General features: G+C 43.4%; 1 protein-coding gene and 1 long non-coding RNA gene across 2 annotated transcripts in view; one reads left to right on the top strand and one right to left on the bottom strand.

The window, feature by feature from the left end:
• The window catches only part of PCNX1 (pecanex 1), a 77,424-nt gene extending 63,732 nt beyond the window's left edge, over nucleotides 1–13,692 (bottom strand). The window contains 1 exon segment of the mRNA XM_083512426.1: nucleotides 13,326–13,692. Coding sequence (XP_083368552.1) covers nucleotides 13,326–13,478 — 153 coding nt within the window. The 5' untranslated portion in view covers nucleotides 13,479–13,692.
• Nucleotides 13,693–14,910: 1,218 nt separating this feature from the next.
• Nucleotides 14,911–19,162, top strand: LOC310710730. Its single transcript, XR_014528223.1, has 2 exons — nucleotides 14,911–15,229; nucleotides 15,456–19,162. It is a non-coding gene; the product is annotated as an uncharacterized lncRNA (long non-coding RNA).
• The last annotated feature ends 1,528 nt before the right edge of the window (nucleotides 19,163–20,690 follow it).

Consider the following 20,690-nt stretch of genomic DNA (forward strand, 5'->3'; position numbering starts at 1 on the left):
CTATTCTACTCTAAAGGTCATCCGTTTCAACCATCCATTCATGATTCAAAAGCCCTCAGACTCCAATATGACTCCAAGTTCATAGCTACATAAAGAAAAAATGTGCTAGTGTCAAGGATTCCATGGCCCCAACTGGGAACCCCAGCACCTGAGACTTCACATACTAAGCCTCTTGTGACTGCATGCTCAGGTGCTAGAAACTCCTTCCAACACAGCAAAGAGCAGGATGCAACACTGACCACAGATCCATTGACCAAGCTTGATTTTAGATAAGGATGCTGCACGGCCCAGCCCTGGCCCAGCCCCATACTATCTTGGAAGGACAGAGAATGTGGGAAGTATATTTTTGGAAGCCTTATAAAAGGGAAATGACTTGGCATAGAGACCATTTGGCAAGAAAATATGCATTAGAGGAAAGTGGGCTTCTGAATTGCTACTGTTAAAAATAGAATTTGCACTCTCCATTTATACAGTGTTGAATATAATGAAAAGGTTATTTGCAGGAGTGTTTGATGAATGGTTCACAATGGATATTTTATATAATGCATTTAACTGATAGTCTCAACCACAGTTTTACTCAATACAATTACTTTTTATTCTTTTATCTTTCCCTTCAAAATATTTGACTCCCTTAGATATAAACAACTGATTGTCTAGATGTAGCCTGAACTTACTGTTTTGCTATAACCAGGCCTTTGGCTGATTAAATATTGTATGACCTCTTAAATGTGTTTGGGGGAGCGGATCACTAGTTTGTTTTTGTTTTTTATTATGTATTTTGAGTTCTCATTTTGAATTTTTTTGTTATGAACCACCCTATGATCTTCTGAAGATGGGCAGTACTGTATAAAAATTTAATAGCAACATATTGGTGCCCCATTACTGGAGCAGTACTTTTTCCCATATCAACATACTCATACTCTAAATTCATCTGCTGGGGCTCTTCTCCATTTACCTCTTCCACCAGAAAAATAACAATCATTTTCAAGGCTTTCTTGGCATGGCATCCCAGTAATGGAATGCCCTATTCAAACAGGTCTACTTGGTTCCGACAGTGCTATCATCAATTAACCATTTTTCCAAAAAAAGAAGAAGCAGCTTTTACTTCAACTCTAGAGATTAGCATATCAGCCAAATATTTTATCTGTTACTTGCTTTTGCATTTATTGTATTGGTTTTATACTGTATACCTCCCTGAAATTTAAAATATACATGTTTTAAATAAAGTTTGCTGTTTAAATGAAGGTAGCTAAGTGTTATTAAACTTCAAAATTCACATTATTCTGAAAAAGTACTTCTCTAGCCCAATTAACAAATGTGTACAAATCAGAAATCTTGAAATCATCAGCAGGTTAAAGGTTTTTTATGTCTTGTTACACACACAACTAAGAATATAGCAATAAATAAAAGTGTAAGAAAACATAACCAATTAAACATTCCAGTGGCAAAGAGAGTTTAATAATAAGTGGGTGGAACAGAAGAGAAGATCAAGCTATCATAATTGAACATGTTTAAGAAATGTTAATATAATGATTGCCTCATTTTATCTTTGTACTTTGTAGGTTTCTGAAGATGCAGCAACTGGACAAGCTTCCAGCCACATTAAACATTGGAACAATTCATCTCGCTCAACAAAGCAGCCCAATTAGGCTTTAGTGCAGACCTATTCTAGGCTACACATCTGGACCACTATGATCTACTGCAGTGTTATAGCCATATATAAGGTATCATTACAAAACTTTTCAGATTCTGTACAGTCACAAAGGGACATAGAATTCTACAGACCTAGCAGTCATTTCTGTATTTAAAATGAGCCATAGTCTTGATTTTTAAAGGATCAGTAAAAACTATTGAATGTCTGTATATAAAAAGTTCAAGCACATACTGGTGCATCAAATAAATCTTTTCATCAATAACAAACCCCTTAAAGAGTTCTGGGCCACTACTAAACATTGCTGTTTCTCCACCAAGGTCATATTTGCACCTTTATAATTACATGTACCTCTGCTACACAGTAAGCAGCTTCCCCCTTTTCCTGCTCTGAGTTAGGGAAGGGTGATGATGGGCTTATTTTTCAACAGCAGCACTTCAAGTTGTACTGCCCAGCAACAGCCAAGATCATAGGCCAAGCTCTCTTTTCTACAGGGGGTAACTTCCTCAACCAATGCTCAGTGACGGTGGTCCAAATCAGAACAGGGAAGGAGGGAGGAACCTGACAGGCACAATTGGCGGCTTGGTTAGCAAAGCCAGTCAAAAATTGCAGATCACTGCCTTGCATATTTATTCAGTATAGGTGTACAGTGGTACCTCCGGTTGCAGACGGGATCCGTTCCGGAGGTCCGATCGGATCCCGAGGTTTCTGCAACCCGAGGACTGCTGCGCATGCGGCGGTAGACCGCTTTTGTGCATGCATGCACAGCAAAACCTGGTAATATGCTTTCAGGTTTGCCACTTTCGCATCCCGAAGTTTACGTAACCAGAGGGTTACTTAACCGGAGGTACTACTGTATATGAGAATAAAAAGGTAAAGGGACCCCTGACCATTAGGTCCAGTCGTGGCCAACTCTGGGGCTGCGGCACTCATCTCGCTTTATTGGTCGAGGGAGCCGGCGTACAGCTTCCGGGTCATGTGGCCAGCATGACTAAGCCACTTCTGGTGAACCAGAGCAGCACACAGAAACGCCGTTTACCTTCCCGCCAGAGCGGTACCTATTTATCTACTTGCACTTTGACGTGCTTTCGAACTGCTAGGTTGGCAGGAGCAGGGACCAAGCAATGGGAGCTCACCCCATCGCGGGGATTCAAACCACCAACCTTCTGATCGGCAAGTCCTAGGCTCTGTGGTTTAAACCACAGCGCCACCCGCATCCCATATATATGAGAATAGAAGCACCCAAATTACTGTTAGGTACCTTCAAATTTACAGGCTAGAAAGCCTAGAAATGAGTCAGACAATTCAGGAGATTCATGCAAGGTATGAAGAGAATAATAATAATAATAATAATAATAATAATAATAATAATAATAATAAATCCTGCCCATCTGGCTGGGTTTCCAAATATTAAAAACACAATACAGCATTAAACATTAAAAACTTCGCTAAACAGGGCTGCCTTCAGATGTCTTTATAATAAATAATATTTTAATTGAATAATAAAAATGTTAGTGCTCTGCAGAAACTGGAGAGAATAAGTTTCCGTGATTATATTTTAAACAATACTATGTTGCAAATAAAAAGATGTCCATGTTGCAATGGGGGGGGGGGAAACATTACTGAAATTTGTTCAACATAACTACTGTTCACTGTTTTATCTTTTGTAAACCACTTTGAAGTTTTTAAAAATCAAGTGGTGTAGAAATATGTAACATATCTACAGGTGTAGAGAATGTGGAGCTGCCCAGAGATTGACATTGCTCATAGAATCTAGAATCTTACTAGTTGGAAGGGACTCTGAGGGTCATCTAGTTCAGCCCCCTGCATTGCAGGAAACTCAGCTAAAGCATTCTTGACAGATGGCCATCCAATCGCTACTTAAAAACCTCCAAGGAAGGAGAGTCCACTATCTCCCGAGGGAGACTGTTCCGCAGTTAAATGATCCATCATTAGATGAGCAGTGAGGTAGCCAAGTTTGCTGATGATACCAAATTGTTCAGGGTTGACCGGTGTTAGAAACTGAGATAAGAAAGCTAGGACCTTAAACCTAGGTTACGGGCACCACAATGGAGTGTCTAGGGCCGGCACACTTTTTTTATAACAAGAATACAAAGCTGAAAAATAATAAACTGCGGCTAAAATCTTATGTTCATTTTTCATGTGGTCTGAAGACTGCAAAAAAGGCCATACTTCTCCTGCCCGCCCTCCTAATATTCTTACGAGGGTTTCTTCTCCAGTCTTGAGAGAGTGGCTGGAAGTGAGGAGGCAGAAAAAAGGTCCTCCTTTCCTTCTAGCAAAGGCAGTTTTAATCTCAAATCTTGGGCGCAATACTGCGCCCAAAGCTCAGAAACTGCTCGCATTAAAGAAATTCCCTGTTGCAAACCACGCCTATAACAATGGGAGTTTTGAATGCTGGGGTTGACCCAGTGTGTGACAGCTGCGAAAGAGGAAAATCCCTTATTGGAGATCATTAGACAAAGGACTGAATATAAAACTGCCAATATTATAATAACATTATACGAATCTATGGTGTGGCCACACTGGGAATACTGTTTAGAGCAGGGGTCAGCAAGCTTTTTCCGCAGGGGGCCGGTCCACTGTCCCTCAGACCTTGTGGAGGGCTGGGCTATATATATTTTTTATTTTTTTAAAAAAACAACGAATTCCAATGCACACTGCGAGGGGGGCAAGTAGTCCTCCTCCCCACCCCACCCGCCTTCTCAGTTTGCCCCCTGCCTCATTTGCCGAAGGGCTGGCTGCGGTGGCACAAAACGGGCTTCCTCCCCGCCTAGAGAAAGAAGGTGCTGCGCTTACCTTCCCAGGGGCTGCGCACCACCACCGCTGCTGCTGCTACTGCTGCTGCTTTTCGTGAAGCGGATAGGCAGAGCGAGTTCGTCCGCTCCACTTTCTGGCCCATAGGAGCACCAGGGCAGCGGTGATGGCGGTGGGAGGAAGAGGCTGAGCGGCGGAGGCTCTGCCAATCAAACACCGCACCTGGTTTACCTCAGCGCAGCACGGGGATGACTCCGCTGAAGTAAACCAGGCACGGTGTTTTTGGCAGAGACACCGCCGCTCGGCTTCTTCCTCCCATCGCCATCACCAGGAGTCTCAGCTTCACGGTGAGTTCCAGCTTCATGGTGCGAGCCAGATTTAGGACCCAGGTGGGCCTGATCCGGCCCGGGAACCGTAGTTTGCTGACCCCTGGTTTAGAGTTCCAGTTGCATCACTCCAAAAAGGATACTGTTGACACACCAGTAAGTGAAGCTTAAAGGCACTTCCATATAAGCTACTCATAAGCCTTGAACATGCCATGCGAATCAGTTCTTTGGTAAACAAGATTGCTCTGGCAAATCTATTATTAATAGATTAATGTTCTGTATTGAGATTTCACCAACAGCCATCAATCTCTCATTCACAAAGAGTACCTTGACTTAAACCTTCATTTTAAAATGTGTAACTAATAATTCAACCTCTTTACCACGCCAGTAATTTAATGCTCTGAGTCTTAGACTCCCCTGCATATTAACCCTTTCCCTGACTTAGGAGGACTGACCCCTTATAACGTATTGAAACATCTTCACCTTGCCAGACTGGATCAAGCTTGAGCGCTCCCCGCCCTAAAGCACCATGGTGATGAAAACAACACTGCAATACCCAATTGCCTCAACACCCCCAGAGATATATCTACTTAAATGCAGCAACTCCTTTAATTATGCAAATCAACACGGTAAAGGTTCCTCAGAGTGCTCATAAACAAAACTGAAGTTGTCAAACCGAAGTTGCCATGGATTTTTTTTAAAGCCCATGTATGTCGTTGCCAGGATGCTTAGGAATCCAAAATATTTATTCAGCCCAGAGTCTAAGAATTGAATGTTTGATCTCTGTTTTTTAAATTATTTTTGGAGCACTGTATATCAGAGACCCCTCGAGTTTACCTTCGAGAAAAAGTGTTTGTCATAGACCTGACAAGAGGGGTTTTGACCCAGTTTAATACTCATCAGACCTGATTAAAGATGGGTTTTATACAGATAAACAGTGGCCCATGACAGTAACAAATTCAACATATATGTGAAAAGAAAATTGTCTGGACATTCGACATAGTAACATAGTTACATAGTTTCTTCTTTGAAGAAAAAGAAATCTTTTAAAGATGAGGGAGTTAGTTGAAAGGGGAGAGAAAGGAAAAGTTGCTGGTTATGGCTACTCAAGTAAGATCTTTGGAACAAGAGTGAACAGTTCACTAAAGACATCAGCTAAAAATGCTGAGGAGGTGAAAAGGCAAACGTCGTACAGTACTAGGAACACAACTGGAAATAAAGCTGCCACTATCATAACACAGTGACATAAATGCATGGCAGCATCACACTGGGAATAACGTGCACAATTCAGGTTGCCAATCTATGGGACACTACAGATGCTCTGGTCAGACCTCACCTGGAGTACTGTGTCCAGTTCTGGGCACCACAGTTCAAGAAGGACACTTACAAACTGGAACGCGTCCAGAGGAGGGCAACCAAAATGGTCAAAGGCCTGGAAACGATGCCTTATGAGGAACGGCAAAGGGAGCTGGGCATGTTTAGCCTGGAGAAGAGGAGGTTAAGGGGTGATATGATAGCCATGTTCAAATATATAAAAGGATGTCACATAGAGGAGGGAGAAAGGTTGTTTTCTGCTACTCCAGAGAAGCGGACACGGAGCAATGGATCCAAACTACAAGAAAGAAGATTCCACCTAAACATTAGGAAGAACTTCCTGACAGTAAGAGCTGTCCGACAGTGGAATTTGCTGCCAAGGGGTGTGGTGGAGTCTCCTTCTTTGGAGGTCTTTAAGCAGAGGCTTAACAACCATATGTCAGGAGTGCTCTGATGCTTGGCAGGGGGTTGGACTCGATGGCCCTTGTGGTCTCTTCCAACTCTATGATTCTATGATTCTATGAAATATTTATGGGTGTTTAGTTTTAAGAAATATGAGCTAGGGAAAATGTGTTACAGGTTTATAAAATTATGTGCTGGTGTGGAAAAAATTAAAAGACTCTCCCTCTGTCACAATATTTGTTATTGGTTATTCCTTAGCCAAGTTTAATTCCAAATTATCAATAAAACTCAAGAAAGCACAAGAAAAAACATTATATGAAGAACACAAACAGCAATCCAACATCAGAAGCAACAATAAAATCAGTTTCCAAAGGGATCACTGTATTAGTATTTTGCTGGAAACATGGCACCTTAAAGATTTACCAATTACCAATTTATTATATATAAAATAAAATCAGTATCGATGCTCAGATAAAAAGCTTTATTCAAATAATTTCAAAGCAAACAAAGCAAGTGCCCTGCAAGCATCTCTGGGAAGTTATTCCATGGCCAGACCAGGCCTTCTCCTTGTTCACCACCCATCAAACCTCCAAAGAGGGGAAGGGAACCTTTAAAGCAGCCCCTGATGAACTGCAGGTTTCACATGAGAAAAGATGGTTCTTTAAATGCCTGGGTACCAAGCTGCATATAGGGCTTTCCAGGAAACAATGGCAGACTATTATTACTACAATCACCTCTTACACACATTGAATGTGATTTCAACCTTACATGGTTGAAGGCCAGTTGTTTGGAATCACACATATTAAATGCATGGAATGCACTGCTTATTGCACTCTGGAGTGCTTTTGTGAGATGTCTCCTTTGCTTGGGGGCGGGGGCGGGGGGGGGGCAAGGCCCAATCACCGCACTGGCTCCAGAAAGGTAACGATGTTCACACAGGGATGATTCAAGTATAAGCGTTTTTGCATATGCAAACCATCCCCAGATCATAACCCTATGCAAGATATATTTGTACTGTGCTTTTACTGTTATTTTATTTGTACCACACTTTTCTATCAGAAACACCTAGCAATTTGAATTATACACCAAAAACAAACATAAAGCTCCCCCCCCCTGTTTTTTTACTAGTTCTGGACTGAATATCCCTTTCAAAACTGGAAGGAACAATTGGCAATTTAGGGTGAATTTTTAATCTTATGATGCTACCCTGAAACCAGCTTTTCCCAACCTGGTGTCCTCCAGACTACAACTCCCATCAGCCCTGATCACTGGCCATGCTGGCTGGGGTCCAAAACACCTGGCTGGGGAAGTCTGCCTTAAATACACCAAGAGATCTCTCTTCTCACTTTAATAAAAGCCTTGCTGTTGCTTCAAGCAGTGGTGCAGCTGCTCCAGCCACGTTCCTGGAACAGAATGCCCTTGGGAATGACCCCACGTCATAAGGTAGCATCATTCCCAGGGACATTCTTGAGGAGATAAGATGGCTGTCCCCAAAAGACTCTTATTTTCGGTTTGCCACTTCAGCCATTTAAACCTGCAAATTAAGTTCTGCGTTAATAGAGATCCTCTACTTTCCCTACATATTTTTATTCTTTCCCAGTTTTACACCACAATTTCCTCTCATGCCCTGCCAACTCCCTTCCTCTGTCTGCATCCAAATTTAAAGTACTGTAAACTGAATTCTCTCTCTCTCTCTCTCTCTCTCTCTCTCTGTGTGTGTGTGTGTTTACATCATTATGTCTGTGTAGCCTGGGAACAAGTCAACAGCTGATGTGAAATGGACAATGGGGGAGGGAAAACACAACCAGCATTTCTAAACATAACACATTTGTGTGTGCTAAATATCAGAGTTATTTATTAGGCTTTTTATAAGACAGTTTGGAGAAGCTTTAACATGCCCATTAAGGGTCTGCGCATTTCTTTGTGTGGCAGAACTCAAAGCAAACCTTATGTTAGCATAGCAAAGATCTATCCCTACACCGACAATGTACCTCCAGGCTTTCATGATGCAATTTCCTTTTACCACTCTGTTGACAAGAGTTCTGCTTGTCTGCCACTTCCAAATATAGTCCTTTCAAAAACTTTTTTAGACTTACAGAAATGTACAGAACTAATGCAGCATTTTGTGCACTTATGTAAAGGCACATAAAAAGCCCTAAGCAAACACCAAACCAACAAAACAAAACTGGCTCAGTATACACACACACACACACACACACACATTTTGCTTCATATGGAAGGCCAACAGTAGCAAATGAGCAGGTGGGGGGTGGGGGAAACATGGGAGGACACAAACTGAGAATTGCTCAGCCCGCACATGGCAACGAAGACAGCCAAGTTAGGGATTAATTAAGAATTTCTGTACCAATACATCTCCATGTGTGACATTATGACTCTACAGGAACGTTTGTCATTCTTTGAAGCAAAGTAACCTGTACAATGCAGCTATACAACTGCTGACAGCAGTACACTGGTTCCCACATATTTGCATAATAGGAACTGCTACTAGGACACAGGTAAGATTCTATTCATCACTGACACACAATCAATTCATAATGCAGACAAAGCTCTTCAATCAAGTATAAAAATCTTTAGTCACCTTTGTACACTTTTTCAGGCTTTTCATATTATTAACAGAATCTACACCCAATTATGGAAGTCTGTTTTTCCTCATGCTATTGTGATTACTGCGAGCCACTTTGAGCGCAAAAATTTGTTGTTGGAAAAGTGGAATGCAAATATTAAATCAAATCAAAGTGAGCTAAACTTCAGGTGAGCGTACTGAATTCTCTAAATTGTTCCTACTACTGTTCCTTCTAAAGGGTTGCCCCCTACAACTCCCTTTTTGAAAGAAAAAATACGTAAGCTTAGGACTCAAATTGAAACACCAACAATGGTGAAACACTTCCTGGCACACATCTGGATATTTCTTATGCAACAGCCAACATAGCCACACCCATGTACAGCAGTTAGCCCCATTCATTCTGCCCCTCAATAAGCAATGCAGTAGGGCTTTACGGCAAAAGACAGGCATGGCTAAAACTGTCGATCATAGTGGGAAGGGTCTATTACAAATAAGACAGAGCCTGGGCTGTAATAAACCCACACCAACCCTTGCTATTGGTCTATGCCACTGTGCCAACTGGGGCAGGGGGATTTACCCTGAAATGTGCTTGAAAAATGAGAAACTGTAATTCTGAAGCTAACTAATCCTGTACACAGTCACAAACCACATCCTAAACGACTCCAGTTACCTCAAAAATGTGCTGTAAATATTTCTGTATTGTGCAACTGCTTCAAGGGCACAGCTCCAGAATGCCTACAGTAAACAGCACTTCAAAAAGTAAGGAATGAGATGACCACAGTGGTTCTATCTATTTAAAATATGTCTAGACTACACACATGGCAAAATATGAAAAAGTTAAAACAGACAATAATGATTCAAACCATTTAACTTACAACTAATTTGATCTATATCTATATATTTCCTGTTACCATCCAAGGCAATTCAACAATTATTTCCCCCCAAAGAATCTAATAGATTATCATTTTCCTGCTTTTTCCTTATTTGTAAGCACAAGAGACTAACAATAATTATTCTTATGCATCTGAAGAAAGAGGATTCTAAAACAGTCATTGCTCCAGCAACAGCTCTGAAATGTCAACTCGATTCCATCACCTTGTATATTTTTCTCCTGGCAAAGCAGGCCTTTACAAACTATATCCTACCCATGCAGACTCCAGTTCGGGGCAGTGTACTGAAGCTCAGGGGTAGAACACATGCTTTGCTGGGAGAGACCCCTATATAAAACCCTGGAGAGCCACTGAGCTAGACAGACCAATGATCTAATGGTGTAAGGCAGCTTCCTACAGTCACAGTAGCTTGGGTTAGCATTCTCCAATGATGTACAATAGGTTTTAAGAGAAGGGCAGACAACATCTTTTGCATTTCCTACTGAGGCACCAAGAACAATTTGCATTTACAAAGTGGGCAATGAGCCAGCAACAGCTGATACATGTCTTCTTGCTATATAAAAGGCTAAAAAAGAAATCGAAACACTGTCACTGCAAAATGCTCGTGCTCATGATATCATCCCTTAAACCATGACCACACTGAAACTGTTGGTTTAGAAACACAGCACATTTGGAGTTCTTCCTTTTCCCCTTAATTAGGCCTTTCAAAATGCCACTCTAGAGGTTCATGCTTCTCTCCACTAGAACTAGAAAGAACACATTTTAAAGAAGCATTAAGTCTGGGAGGTGCTAAGAAGAGTGTGGAGGCCGCACAAAAGTTCCTTAAGGATCACCCAACACCAGTAAACCCTCACAACCACAAAGTGAGCCTGTGTCTTGAGTGGTTAAGTACAAAGGTTGACAAAACAGATGTGCAATTGCTTCAGCATGTTTGTATCACTCATCTAGCCTTCCCACATCGACTATGCTACTACAAAGTTTTTAGATGTAGACACACAACAGGCACAAGTTAACTGCAAGTGGGCACATACTGAGGCTAATACATGTATCAAATTATGTACAAATCAACCCAAAACATATTCCAAATATGCCAGTTTGATTTCTAATGGTCTGTAATATTACCAGAGAAACAAAAGAGTACTGGATCCCAGTTACACTTGGCTATCCTTCAGAAAGACAACTTGCCTGATAAGGCAACTTTCAGAAATGGCTTTTGCTAGAAAATGTTTAGTCATAAGCAAACTATGATTGCTCATCTATTACACATTACAGCTTCGGATAGAAAGCCATGAGCTGTCACTGTCTCCCATTTCCTTGCCAATAATATATTGCTTTCAATCATGTGATAAAGCCTCCCCCACACGCGTGATAACAAGAAATAAGCCAAGAAGACTGAAGTTCAGAAATGTAACCATAGCCATGGAGTCTTTCCCAATACTTTTTTTAATTGCAAGGAGTTTACTCTCCTGTCAAACTGCAGTAATTGCTAATGAAACAAGTAGACACTTGCACTGAGCTCTTCACTCCTATAGTTGCAAGCTCATGCAGGGTTCTCCCTGGAGTCTCATTTGATGAACCACACATACATCTTTTACAAGTCAGCTTTTGCCTTGTATGTTTACTTGAATTTACCAGGAATGAAATGTGATCAGTGTCTGGTTGCCACAGCAACACCACACTGACAAAAAAATTATTCTCTTGCATAGTAGGCAAAATAAAGTCATCGATGGAAGTGGGGGTGAAATAATATCACTATATGAATGCCCTAGCTAGAGGTGCCCATTTCCCCATTCTACTCCACAACACTCTCAGTTAATTATTTTGGATCCTGAAAGCTATATTACCAAAAGTGGCACCAGAATGTTAGTGTCATTATGTCAGCAGGCAAGCATTTAGAAAAAAAGATTCTCAGAAACATCCTGCATACTAGCAACATACATCATGGAGGCAGGTGCCTTAAGGTAGAATAAAGGGACAAAGGAGCTGGGCCAGGACTGGGCAGCAGAGTCTCAAACTCTGCACTTGTCAAATTTATTGCACATCCATGGATTTGACAGACATTGTACAGATAGCCTACAAGCTAATATGACTGGACCCAAGTTGATAGTAATTTAATATGTATATAATATCAAATGGCAAGAGAATTTGATTCACTGCTATCCCACATAATTCATCCCACGTATTAACTCACAGTATACATGGGGAAGGGAAACTGTGGCCCTCCAGATATTGCTCAAGTATGATTCCCATCATCCCTGACCAGTGGCTAAGAGTTGCAATCCAAAAACATCTGAAAAGTTATGGCTCCAAATTTAAACCATACTAGCAGAAAGTGCTGTAGCTTTTCAGAATTGTGTGCAATCTTTGTCCTATCCCAATAGTTAAGTGCTGACCCTCCACATTAGAAGAAAGACATGTGTTCCTATACTTGTTATTACCAGGACAACATTCCACCAAAGGCATACATAAATGCATTCTATACTTCAGCCTTTAACTCACATTTATACAAGTTAAACTTAGCAACAGACATCAGCACAACCAAAGATAAAAAGAGTAGCCAGGGCCTGAACCTTCGGGTACTTATCAGAACTCCAGCTGTGGTATTCTCTGTGCAAGAGAGAAAATCTTCTACCCGACCTCACAGATATATTTTGCAACATTAGCAGTAACATTTCCCTTCCAGCTGTTTCTGTACTTTTAGGGACCGCAACGATAGCAATCACAGCAAAGATGTGCAATGGTGTGATTTATGCACAGGCCTTTCTCTGCTGCTGCGTGCAGGGCAGTGTACACATGTTGAGAAGCTGCAGCCAGTAGAGGATTCAGAGGGCACAAGACACACAGCAAGAGGATCCCACGTGTAAAACTGCCACCCACTACTATTTACACAAGAGACGGAGCATCACCTCCACACTTACACAAAGCACTTTTTGTGCATAAATTCTGTTGCGCATAAAGCGCAACAAACCAGCGGATCAACCCTTACAGTATATTAAAACCAAAACCAAAAAAAAAAGGGAGAAACCACCAAAGAGCCATTACACCCGACGGGCCAGATGTCACATTTCCATTACTCATTTTCTGTTTACGTTTTTAAGTGGCAGGAGAAGCAGCCTCCCCGTTCGGCCGATTTCACATTTCCAGGCGCGCCAGATGCAAGCGCTCCATCGGAACGGACTGGCAGCGGTACCTGTGGAACAGAACCACCCTCCGCCTCGCAGAAAAAGCCTCGGAAATAAAGTGGAAACGCGGGATGAAGGGGAGAGAGCGGCTGAGGGGGGTCGGGCGGCAGCTAGCCAGCGCAGTCCGGCTGGGAAGGGAGACCCCCCCCCCGAAGGGAAGAGGCAGGGACCGAGGAGAGTTAGGCCGGGCCCCTCACTCACCATGTACAGCGTGAAGGGGAAGCCGAGCAGGAAGAGCCACAGGTAGAGGTGCAGCGCGTTGACCCCGGCGCCCTGGTGCGGGTCCTGGTACCAGCCGCCGCTCAGAGCCGCCCACACCCCCTGGCGCAGAATCTGCAGCACCTGGGAGCCCATGGCGCCCTGGCCCGGGTCCCTCCAGGCTCGAGCCCCCGCTCGCTCTATCCGCCCTGCGAGCCCGGCCACAGCTGCCCGCCGCTTCCACAGCCCGAGCCTCGCGACAGCCACAGGAGCCGCCACCCCCTCCTCCGCCTTCTCCTCCTCCCCCCACCCCCCGCCAACGCCGCCGCCATCTTACGTCCGGGCCCCGGGGTCGCGCGCGCGCGCACCCGCCGCTCGGCTGCCCATGGACCGGCGGCCCTTGCGGCGAGGCCGCAGACAAATCCCCACCACCCTGCGCGCGTTTAGCTGGCTCTGCCTCTCCCTCCGCGCCGAGACGAGGAGCCGCCGAGGCGAAGAGCGGCGCCCCGGCTGCTCAGCGCGTTCCCTAGCTCGCCCCCAAGCGAAGCAGGCGAGCGGCTGGACGGACCCCCCCCCCGCCACAAGCCAGGGCTCTGCTCGGCAACGGCGTGTTTCCCGGGCTGCGTTGGGAATGCAGCAAAGCACCCAGAAGCGCAGGCATTACAGACGTCGCTCCTTTCGGCCCTGAGTTGGCAGCTCGGAGCCCGCGTCGTATTTTCCCCGCGTTTCAGTTGTTGTTGGCCCCGATGCACAGCAGTGGTGGGCTAAAGCTGGGAAAGGTTTCATCCGTGAGACGACAGAAGTTCCTACCGGAAGAAGGCCACCAAGGGAATACCTCCCAGAGGAATGCCTTTTTTTTAATTTGTTAAATAAAGCAATGTTTTGAGTTTCGGCCATTTTTTGGTTTTTAATTATTTTGCCGCTTTGCCCCAAGGTTGGGGTCGAAATACGGAAGACACACACACGGCTGCGATCCTAACCACATCTATGAGACTTACTCAGGAGTAAGAGGTGTTAGGATTGCAACTTAGTTTCCCGGAGACACAGCCACCCACCTCGCATGGGCCGCTGAAACGGGTCTTTTGATCAGTGCAACCGCAGAGTTTTAGCTGCCAACGCTGAACAAACATTGAGGGTTATAGTGTGATGGGCAAAACCGCACTTTCATAGTCACTCCTTAGTTGAGGCAGATCCAGAAGCTGGGAGATGTGGGGGTGCAATCCCAACAGAGACGGTTGGGATTGCACCCCCGTTTTCCCCGGAGGCTGCAAAACGGGGCTTCTGAGGCTACATCCCCTGTTGATTTTACACCTGTGCCGAAAGTGACCCTTGCAGAGGCACCCCACTTCCCCAGGCCCCCGAAGGGGGATGTTTCCGAAGCCTGCAGAATTTTTTTTTGAAGACTAACGTGGGTTTCCACTCAGAACTGGATTCATCAGACTAGAAGGAATGAACGAACTCGGTTATATTTTCGGAGAGAGGCTGCAGACGCCCGAAGCCTCCCTCCCTCATCTCGCGAGGTTGCGTGCTCCTGCGAGAACACAGGGAAGCGTCTCTGTTGCCATGGCGACAGGGCAGCCCTGCGTATACTTGCTCCTGGTAGTCCCGCTGGAAAGTCCGGCCGCTGAGCTGCTGCTCTTCCCGGCAGTGACTGATGAGCGCCCGCCCCGCCTTTCGAAACTTTCTTCGGGGCGGTGAGCCACCCCGGACGATGGTCTGTCTTCCAGCCTCGGGCATCTGCTTGCCACATTCCTATGTATCTCAATTACTTTCCCCCCTTTTTTCTTTTTGCAGGGATGAGGCACCTGAGGCCCTGTAGCTGTGCGTGGACTCCAAATCCCATCTGCCCCAGCCAGTCTGGATGATGAGAGTTGTAGTCCATTTTGTGACAAGGGGTGCTTACTCTTGTACCTTAGGTTACAGATGCTTCAGGCTACAGACCCCGCTAACCCAGAAATAGCACCTCGGGTTAAGAACTTTGCTTCAGGATGAGAACAGAAATTGTGTGCCAGCAGCGCATCGGCAGTGGGAGGCCCCAGTGGCTAAAGTGGTGCTTCAGGTTAAGAACAGTTTCAGGTTAAGAACAGACCTCCAGAACAAATTAAGTTCTTAACCTGAGGTACCACTGTATAGTCCTTTAATCAAGGATCACCGTGCTGGGAAGATGTAGGGACATTATCCTGCAAACGGCAGCTTAATGCAAACAGGATTTATTATTAACTTTCTATACTGCCCTTCGTCCAAGGTTCACAGGGCATTATAAAAAGACATAGTAACAAACAAAATGATAACACTCCCTGCCCCAACACATTTTAAAAGGCTATAGATTGCCTAATTAGCCAAAGGTCGGGAGGAGAGGAGTGTTTTTGCCTGGTGCAAATGATAACTGGACAGAGTTTCCTGTTATAGAATTAATTGTGAGTGTTGGGACAGTGTACCCATGAGCAAAAGCTCAGGTAAGGGAATACCCTCCATAGACCAGCTCAAGTGTGTTATTCCTATAAGGAAGCATGTTTGCAACAAAGATCAGCGGTTTCTGTGAGTTGCTCTGGCACCTTTGCTAACAGCCTGGCTCAATCTTTAGTCCCTTCTGCTCCTTACTTCTTGGAGGAAGAGCTTTGAACCTAGACTGTATCACCAAGTTCAGGAGCCCTAAATCATTCCTTTGCATTTCTTTTAAGCATATGTCACTTTGGCAAGCTTTGTGGGTGGGCGAGCAATGAGGTGGATAATTGCCGCAGGCGTCTCACCTGTAAGGAGCCCCAGCCACCTTAACAGCTGATGCACTTCAGCTGGGGGAATAATGTAATTGATGCAAGTGCTGTTGTTAGTATACCGTTGGTGATAATACTGTTAATAAGACTTAGCATATATACAGTGTGTGTGTGTGTGTTCCGAGTACTCCACATAAATTATATTGTACTTACTACAATAGCCCAGTAAGTTAGGTCAGTATTATTATCTCCATATTGCAGATGACAAGCTGAGGAGCAGAGAAAGTGGTTTGCCTAAGGGCAGCTGTTGAGTTTTCATGCAAGAGGGGATACTCAGATTACTAAATTCCTTGTTCATTGCTCAGCCTCTTAGTCACTACACTTACTGTTTGTTACATGAGTTATAATTTCCCTAGGAAATATATAGGAGAGGCAGGAACACCCCCCCCCCTCAAATGCAGGAAGTACTTATGGGCACTGGTATGGTAAGACAACCAGGGCTCAGCCCATGGTATCAAATATTATGGGAAACAACCTTATTGGAAAAACTAGCCAATAAACTGAATCTGACATGGGGACAAATAGGAGAAGATGCCTTCACCCCAGTATGGCTCCCCTTTATCACATACACAGCCGAACAAGACAACGACAATAATCCGCCAACAGCATACGAATCATCATCATAGACTTTTATTGCACTAGCCATAGACCATGGCATCATTCAGAAAAATAACAAAAGGAAAAACAGCAATAACCATAAAAATCATCAGGCACCACACATACAGTATAAACCATGGTCACAACTACTAAGATGGTTTGTTGCATAAAATAGAATAGCAGAAGATTCTCTAGTAAAATGTGTCAAATTATATATCCGAATCCTCTTTGCAGTTGACCGCTATTTTATCTAGTTCTTTCCTCCTGATCTTCTTACCTGCTAATGTATAGAGTGCTACTTTATAAGTTACAAAGTCATCAGTATCGCTCAGCAGCTATTTCACCCTTTCCACCCTATTCAAGTGAGTTCCATTCGGAAACAGGGGTTTTATGAATCGGTCTCTTGGGTCTATATATAACGGGCACACCCATAAATAGTGGCACAGGTCCTCCACACAGGGTTACAGGGTTACACAGACAAAGTCTATCTTCATAATGTACTTTGCCGTAGCGTCCATCCAACACTGCCGAGGGCATCGATTGGAATCGTAATTCTGTGAAAGCGGATCAATATGGCTAACCTGATCCAAAAACACCCACTCACACATGAAAACAAAGTTCACCACAGCCAATCACAAACAAACAGCCACACCCTAGGCCAACCCCAACTTCTCTCACAACCAAAGAAACACAAGCAAATATTAAAGAGAACCCGCACAAGTGACGCTGACACAAAACCGCACACACACACTAAGTAAAACAGAAGCAACCCTAACCCCACCCACCATGCTCCCCTCCACCTCTTTCCCCCTTTTCTTCCTAATGTAACACTAATGTCTCAACAAATGAAACTGTTCTTTAGAAAATGTAACTTGAAAAAAGAGACATTGCACATACTTTTGTAAACCAATAAATCTTTAATAAAAAATATGTTTTTTTAAAAAAAAACAACAGGGCTCAGCCCTACAAAGTAAAATTATTTTTGTCCCCCTCCCCGCAAAAGATCTCAAAGCTGTACTCTTATCCCACACATCCTTCTGTAATCCATTTTAACTGAGAGGAGCTATTTTTGTCAGTTTCCCATGCTCTGGCCTATCAGCTCTCTGCACCACTCAGCCAATCTCAATCCAAGAGTATTGCTGTAGCCAGGATGTCCCACCCATCTGTCTCCAGGCAGGAAAAACTATGTGACCGTCATTTTTTTTTTAATTATCAGAGCTACTGGCTCTTAGCTCTGGTTGACCAGTTCCCCCCTCCCTCCTGATTTTGTGCTGACAATCCAGCCACGGATTCTAACCTTACCAAGTCTGTTAGTAGGTAGACACAGGAGCCAGCTCAGAGCTGCTTCCTTAGAAGACCACACCTATGCAGCCAGCCTCAAGAGTGTTTGTTCCCTGCCTGCTTCTTTTTCTCTCACTGCCTCTCTGAATGAGTGACCCCCACTGGACACAATGCAAGTGTCTTGTTTGTAAAATCAAATGGTTTTTTTTACTAAGACAATTTGCTTTTATGAATGGGGATATTTGGAGGACTTACATTGTGTGTTTTGCAAACGTGTTTGCTAATCCTGAAGCAGCAAAACTTTATGCTGGGATGCATTTATTTTATTTTTTTGACCAGCAGTGGCAGTTGTGGAATCATCCTACTAAAAACAAACAGAGACCATATTGGTGAAAAAGGTACACCCTGTGCATACTAACGTCATTTATTTCTGAAGCTCATCATTCCTAATAATGTCAGTACATTTTCCTTCTCTTTAAGGCAATTGGCAAAAGTCTTGCATTTACATCCTTTTTTTTTTAAAGGCAGCTGCACCAAAAGATCTGGAGACCTAATTTAAAATTCCTCCTCACTGTTGCAGGCTTATTAGGCAGTATTGGGCATATTACTCTGGTATGCTTTCACTCAAAGAGGTAGCCAGTTAATTGTGTTTACAGCAGGGGTGGGGAGAACAGTGCTTTAAAGGCTGGCAAATGTATTGTTGCATGCCACGCGAATCTTTGAGCCATCTAAGATTCCAGGGGTTCCAAGTGCTTACTCAGGGTCCGTTTCCTTGGAATGCGGGGCAGTGGAGACTGTGATATATGGTTTATTTATATGTATATACACCTGAGCCAACGGTGGAGGGGCTCACAGCATTAACACCTCATAAAGTCTTTGTTGGGAATCTGAATATGTGCAGCTATTCACACAGAGTCAATTAAGGTTTGGCAGACAACCAAATGGTCATGTGAAGGAGTAAGTCTGCCTGGTGATACAGAGGCATGGAGACAGCTCCATGATTGGTCAATTTCTCTCAAGGGCGTGATAATTAATGGCCTACTAACTGTTAGTTCAGTGGTTCAGTGTGTCAGTGTAGGAGTTGGAGGTTGAGAGTTGTGAGTCATGTATGAGAGAGTTAGCTAAAGTTCTGTGTTCTGTTCTGTTCCTGTAAATAGTCCAGTGGATATAATAAACACCTAACTACAAGTTCCTGGTTCCTGCTTCGTCCATCCTGTCTGCAGCCAAGTTGCCAATTGCTTTCGTGAACTCTGCGTTTACTCTGCTAGGTCTTGCTAAGGTCCTGCAACTAGTCAGAAAGTTGAGAAACACCAATAGGATTTGCCAATAGTCTTGCTACAGCCTTAGATTCAAGCAGTAATCAAGCATGGCTCTCACTCTCAGACTTCCCCTTTGAAGGATGGGCTCTTTCTGAGATGCGAATGCTGTGAAATCTCTCTCCATTGAAAGCTTCTGGTGTAAATAAATCATATTTAAAAGACACTGCAGACTCCACCATGCCTCATCTTCCCCAAAGAGTTCCAAGACACCTTGGAATCTCATGCACCGCTCAGCAAAGCTTGGGATGGCCAGTAACAATACAAAGATGAAGGGGAAATGTGGAACCCAAAGTGGAATTACATGTTGATCCAGTACACTGAAAAACAGCCTAGATGAGCACTGGCGGAACTCACTGCAGGGCTGAACAGATCAGAATGTCATGTTGCTATGCTTCCAGGAGGGCAAAGGATTAGCCCTTTATGCAGCTACCTGTCAACTGTTTTCTTTCCTTTACATGTCTTCACACACAGAGTTTCAGTCTTCTGCTGGGTTAATTGAGGTCCTTTAAGACTAGAATAGCCAATTAATGAAAACCCCTGCTGGTTAGATTTCCACTTCCACTGAGAACAATAGCCAAAAATGAATTCTGAAAGGTTACTGGAAATGTCATGTTGTGCACTTATCTTCTTGAAAGCAAAGTTTAAGAAAAGACAGATTGGGCAAGCAACAAGCCTGTGACTACTCAGTATGCAACATCTACACAGGAATAGCTTACAAGTCCATGATTTATGAGTAAGGGGCTTAATCCAGCAAATAACATTTTTACATTTCCACCCTTCTCTGTGAGGGGAAGTCAATTGCTGTGTGAGCAGTCGTCATCAAGCTTGAGGAATATTACTAATGATCCACTGGATCCCTGGCTTATTTTCTTTTCAGATAAGAAAAGACTGAAATAATGCTGGTAACATTAGGGCATTGTTTGTAGAACATAAAAAATAAACATAAAAGAACTCATAACGTAACTATAAATTTATTTCATTATTCCATCTAAACTGAAATATATGACTAGACCTATGCAGAAAATACTGTTATGTGATTATTTTGCTATCAAAAGCTGCTATAGACTATGTCTTAACTAGAATGGGGTGAAATAAATTCCCTAATACAGTCTCTCAGTAGTTAGAACCATGTAGAAGGTAAAAGGGATAACGGACTATGTTGGATTTTAGTTGCTAGGCAAACATAAAACTCACGTTTATGGCGGGGGGAGCTTAGAAGAGTCATATAATTGCATAGCAACCTTTAATTAACAGTGCAAACAATTTCAGCTGGTATTTCCATATTAAAAAAGACAGCAGGCGAAAGCTAACTGCTCATTTACAATAACTGAAAAATAACTGTTATGACTATTAGACTACCACTTTATTGTTGTAGTCCAATGTTTATTATCCTGAGC

Source organism: Podarcis liolepis, assembly GCF_965112155.1.
Source record: "Podarcis liolepis genome assembly, chromosome: 1".
Taxonomy (NCBI): Eukaryota; Metazoa; Chordata; class Lepidosauria; order Squamata; family Lacertidae; genus Podarcis; species Podarcis liolepis.